We start from the raw sequence: 21,644 nt of genomic DNA, 5'->3' as shown, positions 1-21,644 counted from the left end.
GCTAGATGTAGCTGGTTCCACATCGAATCACAAACAGCCACAGCAAACTTAATGTTGAGGTGTAGGATTCAAACAACATAAATTTTGTGGCTGCAGGTAGGAAGAGTGTGTGGTGGGCCCTGTTTGTAGCTCTAATGGATTGTCATAGGATATTTTACACCTTATCCTGTGCATGATTATAATTACTAGTTATAGTGGATATGACTCCAGTTGTGATTTCTTACTAGAAGAACCGAGCACTTGTCATTTCATCACAGCCACCCAAAAATCTTTTCCATGGATTGTGTTCCACAACAAAAACTTTCATGAACTTTTCCAAAATTGTCCTATTTATAATTAAGTATCCACACATTCTATTATTCTGTTATACAGATACGCATTCATACACAGCACCTCATCAACTGTCAACAGCATGACAGGTACTGACAGGCTGTGAAAGAAATTTGTCATAGCGACTGAGAACTTTAATCCAATCTTTTGTTCAGTCTAAGAAGTCAAAATAAAAAAGAAAAAGTCAAAATATATACTAAATAATCTCTTTACTGTAATCAATAGCACTTTTAAATTTTAAAAGGTTTTGCTTCTTGGACAACTTTTAAAAATATATGTGAAGTGATTCCTCCATGGTTTCATTCCTTCCTGACTTATTTCCCTATATGTTTGTTTCAGATGTATCAGTGTCTGAATTCTCCGGAGGTCAGCAATCTGGGCAGTGTGATTGTTAACCCGGACACTTCATTTGATTCTGCACGCAGCATCATTCTGGAGCTCAGAGAGAAGGTGGAGAACATGTGTAACCAGGATCTCGAAAGGATCAATAAGATAGGTCAGAAGCACCTGACAACTATAAATGCTAGAAACTAAAAATAAAATTTAAATTGGACTGTGCTTTTTATTGCACTACAAAACAATATATTACTAAAGTAATGCAATTATAAAATTTTACTTATTATAAACTAAAATATAAACTTCTGAAAGAAACACTGGTAGCTTAGCAATCATAAATTTATATTTCAGTTAATCTTACATGTTTTAAGTGTTAATTGAATTGTTTAATTGTGGTTGTTAACTCTATATAGCAGTATATATTTTTGATACCTTAGTATTAGAATAAATTAACTTATCAATACCTTTATTTCTGAAGAAGATATTGATTCTAAAGTCATTCTGTAAGTAATGCAGTATTTTAGAGCCTATTTTGTTACAAAAATGCAACATGTCTAATAAATTGCTTGATGTTTCCAGACCATGTCTTAATCCATGTATTTAATCCATGTCTAAACCAACCATGCCTGAATCCACAAACTCTCAGTGACATGCTCCTTTTATTTCTGCAGTTTACAACGTAACAGCATTTTCAGTAACTGACCGGCAGAATGGTCAAAGGGGCCTTTTGAAACGTAAGTGCTCCGTACTGCAGTAGAAATGTACAAGTATCTAAGCTGAGGATATAATGAGATTTTGAATGATCATTGATTGTGTGTGTGTGTGTTTTAGTGTTTTCAGGTTTGGGAGGCAAAACATCTAGCCGTACACAAGGTGCCAAATTCCAAATTCTAATCTCACTGCTACTGAAAAAAAAATGTCTATATTACCAGGTGTTCTCATATGTCTTATTTTTGTGACATATTTATGGTTGTATGTGTGTGTGATGCAGATCCCCCACAGCTGCCCTCTGTGAGTGTTCGAAGCCCAGGTAAAATTTTTCAGGGGCTAATTTACCCTTTTTGCTATTTGCCTAGGAACAGTAATGACAAATCTAAAATACACAGTTTTTATTGCCTCAAAAAATGAAAGCCAAGATATATTTGATGTCTACAGTTTGCTTTAGGTTTGCCAGAAGTAGGAGGAGTTAATGAAACTAAAAATTATTTAAACCTATGCTGCATCATTTTGCATGCACAGTTATGTAAATATGATTGGAACCTGATGGATTCCTTTAGCTGTACTCCATAATAAAATTTCAAAAAAATGCATCCCACTGTCCAGGTCAAGTAGGATGGACACAAGATAGGCGACGGAATGAGCCACAAGGTGAGATACAGAATTTTAGTTTTTTCCAGTTTTCACACAAATTCCTTGTCACTGTCAATTCTAGTTAAATTAATTAGGACTTATTAAAGAATGCTACCAAACTGGGATGGTGAAGTACAGCCTCACAGTTATAGGCTGTAGCACATCAACAGATTAAAGGGTCGAAGAAGGTATAATTGGGACTTACTTTGCCTAGAGTCCCTCGCAGTGTGCAGCAGAGCTTGACACATTACTGAGATTTACTGGACAAAGTTGTTGTGATAACTAATCCATCCATCCTTCCATTATCTGTAACCGCTTATCCAGTTCAGTGTCAAGTTAGGTCCAGAGCCTACGTGAAATCATTGGGCACAAGGCAGGAATACACCCTGGAGGGAGTGCCAGTCCTTCACAGGGCTAAACACACACTCACTTTTGAGTTGCCAATCCACCTACCAACGTGTTTTTTTTTGTGGACTGTCTGAGGAAACCGGAGCACCCGGAGGAAACACAGGGAGAACACACCAAGCTCCTCACAAAGAGTCACCCGAAGTGGGAATCAAACACACAACCTCCAGTTCCCTGGAGCCGTATGACTGCGACACTACCTGCTGCGCCACCGTGCCGCCCCGATAACTAATCATAATCTTTTATTCATGTGTGGTGGGTTTTTTTTTTGTTTTTTTTTTTCTTTTTCTTGCAAGATGGCACACTACTTCTGTGACTGTCACTTTTTGACCTTTATTTTAGTGTCAATGGTATTTCTGTATGTAAAAGCAAGTGCTATTATAACATACAGCAGACAAGCAATGCTGGGGATCAGTAAAGTTCATCATGAACTTACTTTAAGCCTCTTCTATCTGGACTGCTTTCCACGCTCGAACTCGCACCTGCGAGAGCCAGCACCACTGTGGTTGAGAGACAAGAGCAAGCCGAAGAGAGAGCACCCAAGGCGGAGGGCTACATGCTAAGCTAAAGGCTAGGGCCAGCAGACCACCACTGCCTAGCTTGCTGTTTGCAAACAAACATCCGCTCTCTTGAGAACAACCTGGATGAAATCTGTACCAGGATAACATCACAACATGAAATAAGGGACTGTTGTGCCCTTATATTTACAGAGGTTTGGTTATCGGACAACATTCCAGACACGGTAGTGCAGCTACAAACACATTCAGTCTACCAAGCAGACCTCACTGTTGTGTGTACGTTAAAAACGCATGGGGTACGGATGTTCAGACTGTATACAAACACTGTTCGTCTGATGTTGAGATGTTGCTGAAGTGCAGACCATTTCATTTAACTCCTCTGTTTTCATCCTGGCCACCTATATCCCTCCACAACTCTCCAACTGCACTGGGATGTCTCTATAATGCAATCACTGCACAGGAAACAAAGCACCTGGAAACTGCTTTTCATTGTGGCAGATGATTTCAATCAGGACTCTTCTACCCAAATTTCATCCATTTGTGAAATTTCCAACAAGGGGGAAGAAAACTTTGGACAATATCTACTGCAGCGTATGTGCCCTGCCCCCACTTCAGACAACCAGATCACGTGTCTATCTTCCTCTACTCATCATACTGGCCTGTTCACAGGCAAGCTCAACCAGCAAGTAGGATTAGTTAAAGTATGGACTGAAGAAGCAGGTTACATTCTTCAAGACTTCTTTGTTAGTACCAGCTGGGAGGTGTTCAAAGATTGCGGACAGGGACCCAAGAGCACTCGTACCCCTCCCAGTCCACGATGCATACACAGACGATTGACTGTGTATACTGGTTTCCCATACACCAGCTGTGGCGCTGGGGAATCTGGAACTGGGGTAAGGGTACTGCAGAGTACGGGCTTAAGACGTGACATGTGAAACATAGGATTTATGCGCATGGACCTTGGGAGACATAAGCGGTAGGAAACAGGGTTCACTCTCCGAATGACCTTGAATGGACCCACATAATGTGGGGCCAGTTTCCAGGATTACACACGGAGGGGCAGATCCCTAGTGGAAAGCCAGACCTGCTGTCCTGGCCAAAGGGAGGCCCAAGTTTTCTCCTCTGGTCAGCAGCTCACTTCTGGTCCACAGAAGCCTCCTGAAGAGCCTTTCGAGCTTTTTGCCATACCCTGTGGCATCGGCGAATGAAGTGTTCAGCTGCTGGAACCCCTACTTCAGCCTCCTGTTCTGGAAACATTGGGGGAACATACTCAAATTGGCACCCAAATGGAGACATGCCTAGGGATGAGTGCAACAAAGTATTATCGGCCCAAAGCAGGTGATCAGTCCAAGAAGAAGGATTTTCCGAGACCAGACACCTTATAGTTCTTTCCAGATCCTGGTTGCCCCTCTCAGTCTGGCCATTGGACTGTGGATGAAAGCCTGATGACAGGCTCACAGAGGTGCCCAGTAGCTGGCAAAAAAGCCTTCCAAAACCGACTGGTAAACTGGGGGCCATGATCAGAGATCAAATCAGTAGGAAACCCATGAACCCTAACCACATGCTGAAGGAGCAGTTTGGCGGTCTCCTTGGCTGATGGAAGTTTGGGCAGGGCAATGAATTTTCAGGCTTTAGAAAAACTATAACTAAGATCACAGTGTTGCCTTGGGATACTGGTAATCCTGTGACAAAGTCTAAGGAGAGGTGAGACCATGGGCGTGAAGGGATGGGCAAGGGGTGAAGTAGGCCTGCCGGTCATGTTCTAGGCTCCATGTTTTTTGCACAGATCTGGCAGGCAGCTACATAGGCCTAAATATCTTGGTCCATCTTAGGCCACCAAAAGCGTCTTTGGACAAACTCCCGGGTGCAATTGATGCCTGGGTGTGTTGCAAAGCGTGATGCATGTCCCCACTGTAGGACCTGGGCCCTTACTGAAGTGGGGACTTAGAGCCTCCCTGGCGGGCCCCCACCTGGGTCAGGTTCGCTTTGGAGGGCAGTTTGGATCGCCGTCTCCAAACCCACAATTCGGGTCTCAGGAATTAACGGCTTTAGTGGGTCTTCAGAGGATGGAGGATCCCACTGCTGAGAGAGGGCATCAGGCTTAGCATTCTTAGAGCCTGGTCGGTATGAGAGAATGAAATCAAACAGGGCAAAAAAAAAAGTGCCCATCTGGACTTATAGGGCTTTAGGCGCTTGGCCTTTTTGACATAATTCAGGTTTTCGTGGTCCATTCAGACCAGGAACTGATGTTTAGCCCCCTCTAGCCAGTGCCGCCATTCTTCCAAGGCCAATTTCACTGCTAGAAGTTCCCTGTCACCAACATCATAATTTTGCTCTGCAGGAGTGTGACGATGAGAATAGAAGGCACAGGGGTGTAACTTCTTGTCAGAAGCTGAACGCTGAGACAATGCTGCCCCTATGCCTATGTCTGAAGCATCTACTTCCACCAGAAAGGGAAGGCCTGGATCAGGAAGTTGTAAGACCGGAGCTGTTGCCAAGCGATGTTTGAGCTCTTCAAAGCCTTTCTGGGCTTCATCTGACCATTGAAACAGTCCAGTGGATTTCTTTGTCAGTGAAGTTAGTGGGGCTGCAACAGTGCTAAAATTCCGGATAAAACGTCAGAAAAACTGGGCAAATCCTAGAAAGTGTTGAAGCAATCAAAGAGATGTTGGTTGTGGCCAGTCCATGACTGCATTAGTTTAAGCTGGATCTATGCTCAGCCTCCCCTTAGATACTACAAATCCCAGGAAGGAAACAGATGGCACATGAAATAGGGATTTCTTCAGCTTTGTTAAGTAAAGATTGTTCTCCAGAAGTAGCTGGACAACCCTTCTCACATGAATTGTGTGTTCTTCGAGAGAGTGACTGTAAATGAGAATATCATTGAGATAAACAAATGCAAAGTGGTCTAGAGTCTCCCTCAAGATCTCTTTGATGTAACATTGGAAGACGTCTGGTGCATTCATTAAACGAAAGGGCATAACAAGGTACTTGTAGTGGCCCGATGGAGTGATGAAGGCCATCTTCCACTCATCACCTTCTCTCACACGAATAAGGTTATAGGCACTGCACAGATCCAGTTTAGTAAAAATTGAAGCCTGCTGTAGTGCCTCAAAGGCTGAGGTCATGAGGGGCAAAGGATAGCGATCCTTCACCGTGATCTTGTTTAGACCCAGGTAATCTATGCAGGGACAAAGATCTCTATCTTTTTTTCCCTACAAAGAAGAACGCAGCCCCTGCTGGTGAGGTTGAAGGGTGAAAAAAAAAACAAAGCCAAAGCTTCTTGTATATAATGGCTTTCCGCTCGGGACCTGAAAGGGAAAATAGTCTGCCCTGAGGAGGATCAGTACCAGGGAGAAGGTTGATGGCACAATCATATGACTGGTGGGCAGGCAGGATCGGGGCTTTCTGTTTACTGGAAACCTCCTTCAGATCATAGTACTCATGGGGAACTCGAGACAAATTAGTGATGTGCTGACTTTAGGTTTGGTGTGGTAGACTTCTAAACACAACCCTTGGCATTGGGGCCCCCAGGTGATTACTGATTGCATAACCCAGTCAATACAGGGGTTATGGCACTGCAGCCAGGGGAAGCCAAGAACCAGCTGCAATAGGGGGGCACTGATGAGAAAAAAGGTGACCTGTTGTTTTCCAAATTGTTTTCCAATTTGTTGTGTAAGGGGTTGGGTCTGGTGAGACACCACTCCTGGTTCAAGGGACCGACCATCAATAGCAGTTATCAGCAACGGATGTTCAAGAGATACAATTGGGAGCTTTAAGGTTCTTGCTATGGTGGAATCAATAAAATTTCCAGCAGCTCCTGAATCTACAAATGCACTGAGGTGCCTCTCCTGAGTATGTTCCCAAGAGATGCTGGCATTGAGAAACACCCCAGAGACATGAGGAAATTGGTTAAAGTCCGTCACAGGCTAGGAGACCTGTGGCAGACTTTAACCAATCTCCTCATATCTCTGGGGTGTTTCTTTGCCTTTGCCCGACAACTCGGGGCAAGTTGATCGCAAATGTCTGGGTTGCCCACAGTATAGGCATCTACCCTCTCGCATGCTAGCTTCTCGTTCCTGGCGAGGCAGGCGAGTGTGCTCTAACTGCATGGGCACTTCAGCCTCATCAGGTGACTCAGGGCATGGAGAGGTGGCGTGAAAAAAAAACGCTGCGAGGAGCTCACAATTTCACTAGTCCTACGACACTCTCGCAAACGGTTGTCCAATTGAAGGGCCACTTTAATTAAATCCTCGAGAGAGGAAGAGGTGTCTCGCAAGGCTAACTCATCTTTGAGTTCCTCGATTAATCCCTGCTGGAAGGGGGATTCCAGCCACTCTCCGTCGCCAGTGTGCGGAATTTAATTGCATAGTCAGCCACAGATCTTCTTCCCTGCCGAATGCGCAAAAGACCAGAACCTGACTCGCCTTCACAGACCGGATGATCAAAAGCCTGGCGCATTGCAGCAGTAAACAAGGCTGCTGTGGCACATACATCAGGCTGGTTCTCCCAAACAGGTGTGGCCCAAGCAAGGGTTCGACCTGTGAGTAACGAGATAATGTATGCCACCTTGGCCCTCTCAGAGGGGAAGCGAGAGTGCTGTTGCTCAAAGGCTAGAGAGCACTGCAGCAGAAAGCCTCGACAACGGCCAGGTTTCCCATCAAAACTTTCAGGGGTGGTAGGTGGGGTTTGGGCTGTGGGATGGGTGTAGGAGCTGGGACTGGAGCAACTAGAGGAGGACCAGGGATAGCAGAGAGACCCTGCAACTGTGTTAGTACCTGTTGAAGGACCTGTTCATGCCTGCCAATGGTAGCTCCCTGAGACACTATGGCAGTTCTAAGTTGGTCCATGTCTGTGGATTCTGCTGAGTCCTACTGTAAGGTGATAGCTTACCCAGGGATGGGTTGAGGCCAAGGAACCCTGAGTGAGCTACTAGTGGGGTAGTTTGTTAATGGACTCAAGTGCAGAATAACCAGAAAATGAAATTCAACTAAAAAAGACTTCCCAAAGTAAAGAAGGAAAAGACAACTAAACAGGCAAAGATGCCAAACCAAAAGATCTAAGAAAAGAAGAAAAGCAATAAGCTTAGAATTGTGAGAAAGGGTTTTTTTTTAAATATAAGAGATAAACAAAAGGCTCATAGAGAGTTCACAGGGAAGAGACCCAGGAGACCACTCTAGGGACTGTACCAAAAATTACCAGCCAGGGTTGTATAGCACCCTTGAAAAGAGAAACCCAAGATTGAGCACTGAGTTGCATGTTGGCTTTCCTTAAATAGGAGAGAAACAGGTGCTGCTGATTTCCAGTGGGTAACTGGACCCCTGTCTGAACCCTTACAAAATCAGCAAAAATGGAGATACATATTTTTCATTGGACAGTAGTAATATATATTTTCTGGTTAATGAAATGCAAATATGCTTGGGTTTAACATTAAAAAATTCATATTTATGATACAAGATAAAAAATCAGCAATTATTATCATCATTTATTTCTACCTGCTGTATAATAAAGTGAGTTTAAAAATGATAGAAATATAGTGTCTGTGTTTTTGCATTGAGAATGTATTTAATGTTTTCATTATTAGTTGTCAGAGGGACAAATTCTCCAAAACCAAGAGTTATTCAAGCAAGAGAGCTTGAGCAAGGTGAGACAGACACACACACACACACACACACACAGACGAATGAATGATACAAAATCTGTGTGTGTACTCTCAGCAGACAGCTGGAGTGTAAGCTCACAGAGAGAGGCAGATTTGTGTAATGCAGTGCTCTTAAATATAAAGCATCCCTAAGCTTCATTATTTTGTACAGTTCTAGAAAATGTTTAACTTATACAGAAAATAGTTCTTTAAAATACTTATCACAGTTACACAACACATTTCAAATTTTCCCTTATAGAATAATTTACTGTAAATGTTCCTTAAAAAGTTATACAAGACCATTCTATGCTATCAAGTGTGTGTTTGACAGTGTTTTAGCTGTAATGTGTTTATAGGGAGTGAGACTGAAAACACATCCAGAACTCAGAGCAGACAAAACAGAAACCTACAAGAGGAGCAAGGTAAGATATAACTAACTCAGTTTTTAAATATAGCTTCTGTAGCTTCTAATAAGAAATAGCTTATTTCAAATATCATTATTGTCCGTTGCCAATAGATCATACAATTTATTACCACAGAGAGTTCTACCAAAGAATACACCTGACTCAGAACACACTTAATTAATAGGGCAGTTACACATTGTAAGAGTAAGAGACATTCAAAGTGATGCTTGTCAGAATTTAATCCTCAAATATCAGTAACATCCAGAATACCTTCTGTAAGAAAATTGCTGATCAAATCCAGAGACAGATCACATTACAGAAAATGATGTCTAGATACATCATTGAGGTTATTATTTATCGTTTCATATCTGATCTACGGAGCCCTAGAAGGGACAATTAAGTGAAACATTTACAATTCATTCACATGTTTTAATTAATTTGAGTAAATTAATTAGTAATTCATGCACACGTTTTAGTTAATTCGAGTGAACGAATTAGTAATTTGTGCCCACGAATAACTAATTAATTTACTGGGAGCTCTGTAGAAGCCAGCTGCCTTTTGCCAGAACTCTTATAATGTGTGAGCCCTGGTAATAATGTTTCTCAAAACCGTCATTGGAACTGTCAAGGTTCCTATATATATACCAAAACTATATTGGTAACTTAGTCCGAGCCATTGTTAAACAACACAGGTGTTTCTCAAAACCCTAGTTCCACAGAATGTTTGAAAAAACACTGCCGTTAAGTTGTGTAGCTTAGTTCCTGGTGACTACATCATCGACGATGGAAGACACAGGAGAATTAGGGTACTGTATGTGTGTGTGTGTGTGTGTGTGTATATATATATATATATATATTTAAGATTTGATACAAAGTTTAGGACACAATGGGCAGCACTTTGAACACATTTTATAAGTGGTCAGAAACTTTTAAATAACTCATGAAAGAATAAAGTTTCATGTGTCACCTGACCCTCTTCCCATTGAAAAAACAAAAGTTGGATCCAAAATGGCCGACTTCAAAAAGGTCATGGTCACCACCCATTTTGAAAATTTCCCCCCTCCCATATACTAATGTGCCACAAACAGGAAGTTAATATCACCAACAATTCCCATTTTATTAAGGTGTATCCATATGTATGGCCCACCCTGTAGTTGTTCAAGATGGATTTGAATATTATTTTATCTTCAGTTCACTGAAGGAATGTCAACATGACTTTTTTAATAAGGTACAGATTTATTATTGGAAATTTATCAATGCTCCAAACATCACTTTTCCTATAGGATGAGGAGTTGGGGGGGCACATGTAGGCCTGATTTACAGGTCTTTTTTGAAGTAGGGAATGGGTAGAATGGATTGGATGCAGTAAGGATCAATCAGGGTCTGTAAAAGTGAGAAAAGTTAATCATTATACAACCAGAACGTTAATACAAATAAAGAGCAATATTAATTACTCTCTGGTGGGTGGGGGACATTGGGGATCTGAGGAGCTATTCACTGCACCGGCAGCAGATGCTTCAAAGCCAGTGGGTCTTGATGTGAGGGCCTCTGTGTTGAGGCAGCAGGATGGGCAGATGAACTTCCAGAGGGATTCTTGGGTCCAGGGGACAGCACAGCCCTGGGCAAGGAATGGTTTTATATAGAACCCTAAACAATTGAAGAACCATTGTAAGATTAAGATTAAGAGTAAGATACTATGATTTTAAGCTTGTTACAATAAAGGAATCGTTTATGGTGCAATACAGAAGCGTTTTCTACAAGGAACCATCTGACATGGTTCTCTATAGAACCATCTATAGCAAATTATCCATCAATCTGAAGAACACTTTCATGATGCAAAGGTTCTTCAAGTGTTCAGGGTTATATATATATATATATATATATATATATATATATATATATATATATATATATATATATATATAAAACCATTTTCCTTACTAAAGAACCCATTGTAGAACCATTATTTTTAAGTATGAGATTAGGGCATAAACATATAGCAATTGTTTTCTCACAGATTTCTGTCACGCCCTTGTCCTGTCATGTCTGTTGTCCCTGCCATGTGCTCACTTGGCACATGGCTCTGTTTGTTATTGTCCATGTCTCTGCCCATGTTCCACCTTTATTCTTCCTCCTTGTCAGTGTCATTTGTAATCCTGCCCCCTCGTTATCAGTATTGTCTGTGGTGTTCCCTTGTCTCTGTGCTTCTTGGTTGGACATTCCACCTTTAGTTTGCTTTCTACCGTCGGTTTGCTTTCTCCAGTCTGTCTCTCTGTCCAGGTCATCCTGTTCAAGTCTCTCTGTCCAGGTCATTCTGTTCAAGTCTCTCTGTCTTGGTCTTTAGTTTTTTCAGTATCCTGTCTCATTATCCTAGTCTGTCTCTGTTTTGTTATCGTTTGTAGAAATGAAAGTATTCTGTGTTTTAGCAAGTGCGTCTGCCTACGTCAGTCCGCCCCATGTTCCTGACAGGGCCCCAGAGATCCTGTGGGGTATGTTTTAGGGGCGGCTGTGGAATGGAGTCGCCAGTTCCAGCACATGCATGCCACAGTTGCTCAGCTCCTTCAAGAGGAGGCAACTTATGGACAAAGTGACTGCTCCAGCGTGAGTCGAAGGAACCGGTGAAAGAAATGGACTGGAGTCTCCCCCTCGCTGGAGGATTACCCCCCTGGAAATTTGTGGGGGGTGTTGAGGGTAGGGGCTGTTAGCCTCAAACCTCAGGACATGGGAGGTGAGGCTAACAGGGGTGCCCTCAGGAAGCCCTTCATGAGTGCGCCCATCAGACCCCATAAACCCTCAACAGCTCCAGCACGTGTCCTGCGAGCAGCACAAGCCCCTGCATCCATGGACATTGTTGCAGGGCCCCCTGCCTCCGTGGACGTCGCTGGAGGGCCCCCTGCTTCCAAGGACGTCGCTGCAGTCCCTCCTAACCTCCAGGAGAAGCTTGCAAGCCTCTATGCATATCTGGATGATTTTCAAAGGCGACACCTTGCCTCTGCTCCTGTCCCTGAGAAGGCGGAGACCTCCGTTGCTTCTGTTCCCATGGTGGCGGCGACCTCTGCCGCTCCTGTCCCTGAGAAGGCGGAGACCTCTGTTGCTTCTGTTCCCATGATGGTGGCGACCTCTGCCGCTCCTGTCCCTCAGAAGATGGCTTCCACAGCCGCTCCTGTCCCTGTGAAGGCGCCTAACCCAGCCGCTCCTGTCCCTGTGAAGGCGCCAAAACCAGCTGCTACTGTCCCTGTGAAGGCGACCAAGTCAGCCGCTTCTGCTCCAGTGGCTGTGGCCCTGGCCGCTTCTGCACCTGTGACTGTGGCCCCAGCCAATTCAGTTCATGTCTGTAGGTTGGCCCCAAGGTATTTGGGGCTGATCCCTAGAGCTGTGCTCAGGCTGGCTTCTTGGACATCCCCACAGACTTTTGCCAGTCCTGGGGACTCCCCAGTTCTTTTGATTCCTGTGTCTGTCCCTGTCTTGGTCCCTGTCTCTGTCCTTGTCCCTGCACCTGTGTTTGCCTTTGTCTCTGTCCCAGTCCCTGTCACTGTGTTCGTGTCTGTCCCCGTAAACATCCTGGTCCTTGTTCCCATGCCTTGTACCCAACTCCTGTCCAGTCCCCGTTTCTGTCCAGTATCTTGTTTCCTGTCTCTTCTCCTGTCCTGTCCCAGTACCCAGCCTCAGTCCTGTCACCTGTCTTGTCTCAAGTCCAGTCCCCTGTCCATTCCCAGTTCCCCGTTCTGTCACCTGTCAAGTCCCAGTACCCGGCCTCAGCACCATCATCTGTCCGGTCTCCCTTTCCAGTCCCCGTTCCCATCCAGTGTCCAATCCAATGTCAAGCACCCTGTCCTGTCACCTGCTCCTGTCCAGTCTACCATCTCTCATCCTGTTCTGTCCCCAGTCTTGTCCCAGTTTCCTACATCTGTTCTGTCTCAGTTCCCGTCCAGTGCGCAACCCCAGTCTCCTGTCAAGTCTTGTGTTTCCACTCCCGTCCTTTCCAGTCCCTAGTCCCTTCTCCCGTTCCCTTTTGTAAGTCACCCGTTCAGTCTCCTCTCGCTCCCCTTTGTCAGTCTCCTCTCCAGTCTCTTGTTTCCGGTCCTGTCGTGTCCCCTGCTCCTGTGTCTGTTCCTGTCTTGTCTTCCGTGCTCTCTCCTGCGCCAGCTCCTGGGGGGTCTAGGTGTATGTGCCCCGGGAGTTGCACGTTCAGGAGGGGGCATCTGTCACGCCCTTGTCCTGACCAAGTCTCTCTGTCTTGGTCTTTCTTTTTTTCAGTATCCTGTCTTATTATCCTAGTCTGTCTATCTGTTTTGTTATCTTTTGTAGAAATAAAATATTCTGTGTTTTAGCAAGTGGGTCCACCTCCGTCAGTCCGCCCCGCATTCCTGACAATTTCCCACCTATTCTAAACTGTTTAATTACTAAAAGACTCACCCAGAGGTAAAAAAGTTCAAACAAATCATGAAAAAAGTCAGAATAAAACTGGCCCTTTAACTGTACCAATTGTGTGTGTGTCTGAGAAAAGAAGTTGGTATAAATATCAAATGAGGCAACATAGAATACTTTACAGTACTTTAGTGAATCAATGTTTCATCACTGAGAGCTTCAGTTGCTGTTATAAAAATGACACGGTAAACACTCTCAGGTTTTGAACCCACCTCTGTGGGCTCTGAAGTGCAGGGTTTACACATGTAGCCCACTGCACCACTGAGGAACACTGAAATTCCTCGCCGTTATTCATAAACTTTTATAATATATTTAATATCTAGTTTTAGATTAAATTATAATAATAAATACATTTAAATATTTTTTTGTTACAAAACATTCTGTCTATCACTGTTATTGATTTTATTTTAAAATATGCATTTATTTTTAATTCAAGTAAAGTAATACTTTTTGCTGATTATATATGATTACAATATGAGTAATTTAGGTAACAATTTTGTCAAAAGGCAGCTGGCTTGTACGGAGCACACAGTAAATTAATTTAAATTAATTTAAGTTATTTGTGTGCACAAATTAACTAATTCATTCACTGGAATTGGCTAAATTGTGCGCATGAATGAACTAAAACGTGCGCACAAATTGCAGTTTTTCCACCCAAATGAATTAAAACATGTGAACAAATTGTAAATCGTTCACTTGAATTACATTTTTTTTTACCCACATCCACTCCAGGGCTCCATATTGATATTTGTAAATTTCAGTCATGTTGGGCAGCTTTGTTGTGTGGTGTAGGTAATTAAGTACACATTTATGTACACATGTATATCCTCATCAGCTGATACTTGGAGTATGCACTCCCTCAGGCCACAGACGAGACACAGGAGGGAGGAAAGAGAACAAGGTCAGACAAACATAAAACCTTATTCATGCATAAAATAATTGGATTTTACTGAATAATTTGCTTAAGATTGAGATGTGATTTTGGCCACGGCTACGTGCATGCACAACAGGAGCCCTGTAAAAGCGTGGTTGGATTATTAAATTGAGGGAATGAATTAATCTCTAAAAAATATTATTCGAATAATATTCTAGTTACATTGGAATTTTCTCTTTCTTTCTCTATCTGTTTTAGTTAATGGGGATTTGAGAAGCTCACCGATTTCACAGCACACGCCAGCACGACAACAGCCAGTGAGACAATGTGAGTTACAATACAGGCACACACCCAAAAAAAAAAATAAAAAATTATATATATATAGACAACACATCAGACATTATCTAAAGAAGAGCCAGCATGACAAACTGTAGAAAGAGAACAGAATTCAGGGGTGTATATTTGATCTGACAAGAAATAATGAAATATTTTCATTATTAACATACATTCATACAGCAGTGTAAACATACATCTTGTTAAGATAAATTAGCTTTTGTAAAAAATAACAGTTTGATTTCCCTTTATGACTTCAGACTTCTAAAGAGCAATATGTAATTTATTTACTGTATTACTGTACTAAATCAGAAAATGAAGAGAGTGAGTCATCACAGATTAAGAAAACATGTTACGTTGAAGCACTGGCATCTCTGCCACCAGTCCTGCAACCAGTATGTTGTCCTTTGAGGAGTTTATGTTCTGGAGTAAAACTCTATTTGTGTTTGGGCCTGGAAATTCCACCCACTGCTCAATCCCTAGTATCGTTTCTACACCCTGTGTTGCTCGGTATGAAACAAAGTAACAAAAAAAAAAAACAGTATTCTGCAGCCCTGGAAGTGAGCAAGCAATATAGATGACATTATATACAGAAGACCTAAAAGGCCTTGGCACCCTTCTAAAAAGCTCCATGACCAGAGATGACGTAACACAAGAGTAAACATTGGCAGTGCAGCTAAAAAATGGATACAGTATAGAGCCCAGGAATTTTACAAGATGGATGCAGAGTTTGCTCATTTTCTCCTGAAAATTTAAGCAAGTAATTTCTGAAAAGAAAAAGTACAGTTGTGTATGTATGGATTAAAGCTGTAAATTTAAACTCTAATTTTTCTGATTTAAATGGAGAGTGAGGAATTTATTTTTTTATTTTAAATAAATAAAGTTTCAAAAGCCATCTTCAGCCTTACATAGTCACCTATTTAAGGTGGAACAGAAGATTCAATTAATCTAATACATAACACCAATATTAGCCTCGTAAATTGGATTAATTTAATGTGGAACTAAATGTTTGAACACAAATTTGCGAATAAAAAGCAAACTTCTGCTTTCTAAAATGACATTTAAGGTTAAAAGGAAAAATCAGTAAGGAAGATAACATCACACATCTAGTGAAAAATTTAAGAAGGAAATGGAAAGTCAAATAAAAATCAGGTGACTGAAAGTTTAAGTAAACCAGAAATAATTTTATTTGTGTTATGAACATATTCTCTGGCTAGATATCACTAAAACGTCAGATTTTCTGAGACCCTGAACATTTCAGGGAGCTGAATCTGTGCTCAAATCATCATGCCTAAATTTATGGCGGTGATGATTGTGGGGTATTTACCATCTACCATGTCACAAGTGAGCAGTGGCTTTTTGATTGTAGACACAACCTTTAAGCTCTTCATTTTTAGTGTAGAGGAATTTTCTTCTCTTCTCTCTTCTCCTCTTCTGGTTCATGACCTTCATTTCTTCTGTTTCCACCCTACGACCGTAAGCTCCTTCTGTTCTCTGTTCCTATGACTGTAACTCACCAGTCATCTAGAAGTCTCATCTCCTTCCGTAATATTAAATATGTAGATGCCTGTTCCCTTACTCAGTCTATTAATGAATTTTCCTTTTCATGCTTCTCCATTTTCTCCTAATGAACGTGCAACAATGCTTAATTCGGCTTTGTCAGAATCCCTTAATGCAGTTTCTTTTACCACTTCTGTGTCATGATTTACCACTGTCAGCTTGAAAGGCTGTACAAAAAATTCAAATTAATAATGCAAGCTGATGTTCATTAAAAAAAAAAAAAAAAACATGCATGACAGAGACTTACATGCCGCTAAGTCTAGGTATCTCTCTGTCAGGGATCACGGGGCGGACTGAGTGAGGCAGACGCACTTGCTAAAACACAGTGAGTTTAATTGAACAAAAGATATAACAAACAAAGACAGGCTACAGTGGAAATAACAAGAATAGGATTTTAAACAACTTGGACTTGGAACAGGAAATACACAAAATGACAAAACTAGGAAACAATAACAACCTGAGTAGACGCAGAAGCTAAACAACACAACATGACTTGGGAACAAACAAATGTGAAATGTCCAACAAACAGGAGAGCCACAAGGGAACTTAAATACAAGACACAGACAAGATACACCTGGACAGATAATGAGGGGGCAGGGTAACAGATGAGACACAGACGAGGAGGCGGAACAAAGGCGGGACTAGGGTAAAAACAAACAGAGCCATGTGCTGATAGAGCACATGGCCGGAAAAACAGACATGACAAGACGAGGGCGTGACACTCTCAGGTCTTATATTTTTCAACCTTTTCTACATTTTTAAGGCTCCTGAAAGTACTGTGGTTCCTTCCTCTGTACTCTTTAACCCCTTCTTTCATTTCTTAGGTAATATATTAATGTATCCTTATTACGTATTATAACGTATTATATGTATCCTCCCCTTGTTATTCAAAAAATTACCCCCTATCCTTACTCCCCCACCCCCACCAAATTAGCTGCAGACACCCCTATCCTTATAAAACCATGCCTTGAACCATCAAATCTAATTAATTACAGCCCAATTTCATATTTTCCGTACAACTAGCTAACAGCATATCTAGAGTCTAATGATTTACTGAACTCTTTTCAGTCCGGTCATTGCACACACCACAGTACTGATACTGCATTGGTTAAGGTTATTAATGACCTGCTGGTGGTGACAGACAAGGGTGTCCTAGCATTCTTGTTCTCCTTGATTTAAGTACTGCCTTTAACAGGTAAATTATATTTCCCTCCTTTCATGACTGTGTGAGTTGGGTGTCACTGGTTCTGCCCTTGACTGGTTTATGTCTTACCTAAGGGACCTAAAACCATTTGCCACACATCCTGGTCATAAATCCATCAATTTTAGCATCACACAAGGGGACCCTTGAAACTTTATGCAGTGGATGACACACAATTTACTAATGCTTAATAGCAGAGGCGATTGCTCTAAGAAAGCTCAGCTTCCCCTAAAATGTCAAAAAATAAGTGATGAAATATATACTGTTGTGTGTACATGTCATAGAATAAATATGCACTACAACGTGCAACTTTTGTTCAGAATCAGCTTCTTATCACTGGTAAAGACAGTGCTTTAAACAGTGTCCACAGAGTTCAATAGCAAAGCAGCGAAGTGCAGCAAAACGAGACGAGTCATTGGATAAAGGCTGGGCTTTGTCCCGCCCATCGGACGCTCAGCGTCTCTGGGGGTCTATGGGGCAGTGGGCTGGCCTCGGCCGGCCCGGACGCTCAGCTTCTGCATGATGATTGGATGATCTGTCTGAGGCTGAATTCCTTTTTGATTGACAGCGAAATGAGCGAATCAGTGATCCTTTGGTGTAAAGATCCGTGGGAGCATTACATTTTCATTCTGTTCTGAGTTGAACCAGAGATTTTATTAATCCTTTTAGCATTCATTTTCTTTGTTAAAAACGACTAGCAACAAATCGAGCTTCTTTTTCTGGTGGGGTTTTTTTGTAGCTGCTTGTTATTGGAGACTGACTTCTAGCACTCTTTCTGACTTCTATCGCAGTTTCTGTCCAGCGGGTGCTGCTGAGCCCCTCCACCATCACAAAGCACTCACAGACGGACACACTTCACATGGGCCAAGGCCGTTTAAGCAGCCTAGCTCTGCTGGCCATTGAGAGGACACTAGTCAAGTCCCTGGAAAAGACGCCTTGTTGGTACGACAGGGTCACAGATCATTTTCTTGAAAAGGAACAGAGGGTAGAATTTATGTATATATAAACCGACACATTTTATGATGTAGGCCGAAATTGAGCTTCCCCTCCTTGAAAGACCAGCATCCGCCACTGCTTTATAGTAATAAAACTGATCCTATTCTTATTGGCTCAAAATCTGCCATCAATAAAACCAGTTAAATAATGTATTCAGTTAAAAACCCTCCTGCTCACCTAAAAACTCTCAATAATCTAGCTCCTTCTTATTTATCAGACCTTCTTCAACTTTACACATCTAAGCGCACTCTCAGACCTTCTTCAGTTGGTTTGCTGCAGGTTTAACAGATCTAGTTAAAGACCAGTCTCAGCAGTCAACAGAATTTGTGAAATAGACTATTTAAAAGGCTCTATTGGATGAGGAATAAATCTGCAAAAGTATGTTCTTTGGGAAGTGTTGGTCATTGTCAAAGCTCGCTGGAGAACAGGCAGATGAGGATACCCCACTACAAAAATCTGTCTATATTTAGGGTGACCAAATCTAATTTTTCTGCTTGGTAGACATCTTTACACATTTATGTTCTGTGATTGAACTGAAATACACAATATATTTTATGAGCAATGGTTCAGGCCCTAATTCTAATACTGCATTTGATGTTCTAATTTGCTTTCTAGTTACAAACAGTATGAGGTAGAAAAGGCTGAAAGCCTCTGCTTTACAGCAAACCAACTGTGAGTAGAGCATTATCTAATGTATTTAAACAGCTGCAGCATGGTACCTTTTATGTAGCCTTTTATGTAGACCCCCTGCCCCACCCCCCACCACCAGAAACTGCATCCTGGGATCAGAAATCTAGTAACCCTATCTGTATTATCAGATAGCATAGGCAATTGTTTCACATGGCAGAGAAACATTCTACAGAGCCCAGGAGGGGCTGTGAGTAAAACCATTTATAGTTCATGAGCATGTTTTAATTAATTAGAGGGAACGATTAACAATTTATGTGCATATTCTAGTTAATTCAACAGAACAGTTTACAATTCGTGCACACATTTTAATTAATTCCAGTGTACAAATTTGTAATTTGTCTACATGTTATATTTAATTGAATGAACAAATGAGTAATTAGTGTGAAAGATTTTTCTAATTTGTCTGCATAAAAGAACCTTTACTGGGGTTAAGTGGATGAATTTTGCCAAAAATCCTTAAAATAGAAGCATGTAATGTGTGTGCCCTGGTATTAATTACTGCAGTCAAGGTAAAAAAAAAAAAAAAAAGTAAAAAGACCTCTTCATTCTGTCAGTAATACCAATACTGTTCTGACACAAGAGCTACAGAGCCATTAGTTTCACTGGATAACAGCAGTAACCAGCAGTGATAAATGTGGAAAGCTGTTGGTCCAGTTGTGTCTACTTCGACGTCCGTTTTAACATGTTAATTTTTTTATGTCTTAAGATGTTTGGGTTTATATCCCTGTAAAGTTGCCTAATCTTTCACACACTGATAACTACACAGCAGGTCATCTCTGAGCACCTGCTTTAAGCTCCGTGTTCATTTCACCAACTCAGAGCATGCCTCTGCCCTTAAAAGAGTGCTGAATTTTTACAGTAGAAAGATGTTACTAAAGCATCATACATCACTAAATGCCTATTCTTACACAAAGCAAATTAGTTTGACTAAAGAAAAGATGTAAAATATCCTATGCGAATCCATTAGAGCTGCATTTAGGGCCCAACCCACCCTCTTCCTACCGGCAGCCACACAACTTCTATTGTTTGAATCCTACAGCTACACCATAAGGTTGTAAGGTTGCTGTGGCCGTTTATGATCTGATCAGCTTCCAGCTATGCTTATCTATGGTTACTCATTGAGTCCATCACATGACCTTTGTGTAGTTAATGCAATGCACTCTGGGACCTGCAGTTTTTTTTTTACCTATGTCCACCATCAATTTTCAATCTCATGCTTCACCCCATCCACCAATGTCTGTGCATGCTCTCGAATATGTTACCCCTCATGCAAAAATCTAATCACTTTATTACTACAACCATTCGTCAGTGCATTTACCTCTAAGCATTTGCTGTCCAACAAACATGCTAAAACCCTGCTAGCACCTGATTATGTCTCCATGTATAACTCCCCTGTGACAAAACTAGCTTTACAAGCTGATAGAATATGCTTCAGCATGCCAATCCCTGTGCATAATATACAACTAGAGTTTTCACCTACCCACTGTCTAAGATTTTGTGGAGTTGGAAGGACATCACAAGTTGCTTCAAGCAAATGCTTAATACAACTTGTCTCCATCGCCCACATTTCTTGCCAAGTGATCTTCTGCTACTCTAGTTCCTCCCAGCAAAGCCACTGGCCTTGTTTAACTTGTGACACAAGGTAATTTTCTGGCATTGCTGTTTTTCAATTTCATACTTCTCTCTGTAAAACCTATGAAATCCATTAGCCATCCATAATCCAACAAAAAGATGAACCTTATGTTAAACTTAAAACACTAAATTGTAGTGGCCCAGGTGTTGAGAATGGACTTCCAGGTAAGGGTCCTGATTGCTGCACACAGTCTCAACTTGTGCTAGTTGTGTATTAAGTAATTATATGTACAAGGTTACGTTTGTTCATCATTTTATACTTTTTTTCTCTTCATTTTTCTTTAAAACAGCTGACCGCTGGAGTCTCAGTTCAATCTTACCAAGAAACAGGAGGAAAAAACAGCACACTGGTAAATGTGTACACACACACACACACACACACACACACACACGAAAAGCATTTTGAGAGGTGGGTTCTAGGTATTGTGTTTTTTCCTCTCTCCTGAAGTTTTCCTACTCCTGTAGTGTATGTACATATCATTAAATATATGCTACATTTAAAAACAAATATTCATTTTTTTATTTCAGTATTTACATGTTTCCTCAGTATGGTATTACTGTATATTATGCAAGAGAAAAAATGTGGCATTTAACCCTGCAAAACAGACATCTGCAGAGTGGATAAATAAGAGAATCAAGCTAAATAAAAAAAAGAAGAAAGAAATATTTAAAGTCCACAGGAACCTGTGTTTACTGCAAGTTAAAACAGTTTTTTTGTAATTATCTTATTTTAGAAATTATGTACTGTCACGCCCTTGTCCTGTCAGGTCTGTTTTCCCCGCCATGTGCTGTCTTAGCACATGGCTCTGTTTGTTGTTGTCCATGTCTCCGCCCATGTCCCGCCTTTCTTCTGCCCCCTCGTTATCTATCTCAGGTGCGTCTCGTCTGTGTTAAGTATTTAAGTCCCCTTGTATCACTTCCTCTTGTTGGTCATTCGTTCTCGTTC

The 21,644-nt window shown here is 41.6% G+C and overlaps 1 protein-coding gene across 1 annotated transcript in view; it reads left to right on the top strand.

Moving 5' to 3' along the window:
- Positions 1 to 21,644, top strand: part of trim25l (tripartite motif containing 25, like) — a 44,519-nt gene that overhangs the window by 12,599 nt on the left and 10,276 nt on the right. Inside the window, exons 4-13 of the mRNA XM_066665228.1 lie at positions 670 to 826; positions 1,338 to 1,400; positions 1,498 to 1,539; positions 1,658 to 1,696; positions 1,990 to 2,034; positions 8,524 to 8,583; positions 8,937 to 9,002; positions 14,248 to 14,313; positions 14,545 to 14,613; positions 20,989 to 21,048. Coding sequence (XP_066521325.1) covers positions 670 to 826; positions 1,338 to 1,400; positions 1,498 to 1,539; positions 1,658 to 1,696; positions 1,990 to 2,034; positions 8,524 to 8,583; positions 8,937 to 9,002; positions 14,248 to 14,313; positions 14,545 to 14,613; positions 20,989 to 21,048 — 667 coding nt within the window. The remainder of the gene's footprint in view (positions 1 to 669; positions 827 to 1,337; positions 1,401 to 1,497; positions 1,540 to 1,657; positions 1,697 to 1,989; positions 2,035 to 8,523; positions 8,584 to 8,936; positions 9,003 to 14,247; positions 14,314 to 14,544; positions 14,614 to 20,988; positions 21,049 to 21,644) is intronic.

The sequence above is a fragment of the Hoplias malabaricus genome, chromosome 3 (assembly GCF_029633855.1).
Source record: "Hoplias malabaricus isolate fHopMal1 chromosome 3, fHopMal1.hap1, whole genome shotgun sequence".
Taxonomy (NCBI): Eukaryota; Metazoa; Chordata; class Actinopteri; order Characiformes; family Erythrinidae; genus Hoplias; species Hoplias malabaricus.
Note: the sequence above shows the minus strand (reverse complement) of the source record. Positions and strands in the feature narration are given on the sequence as shown.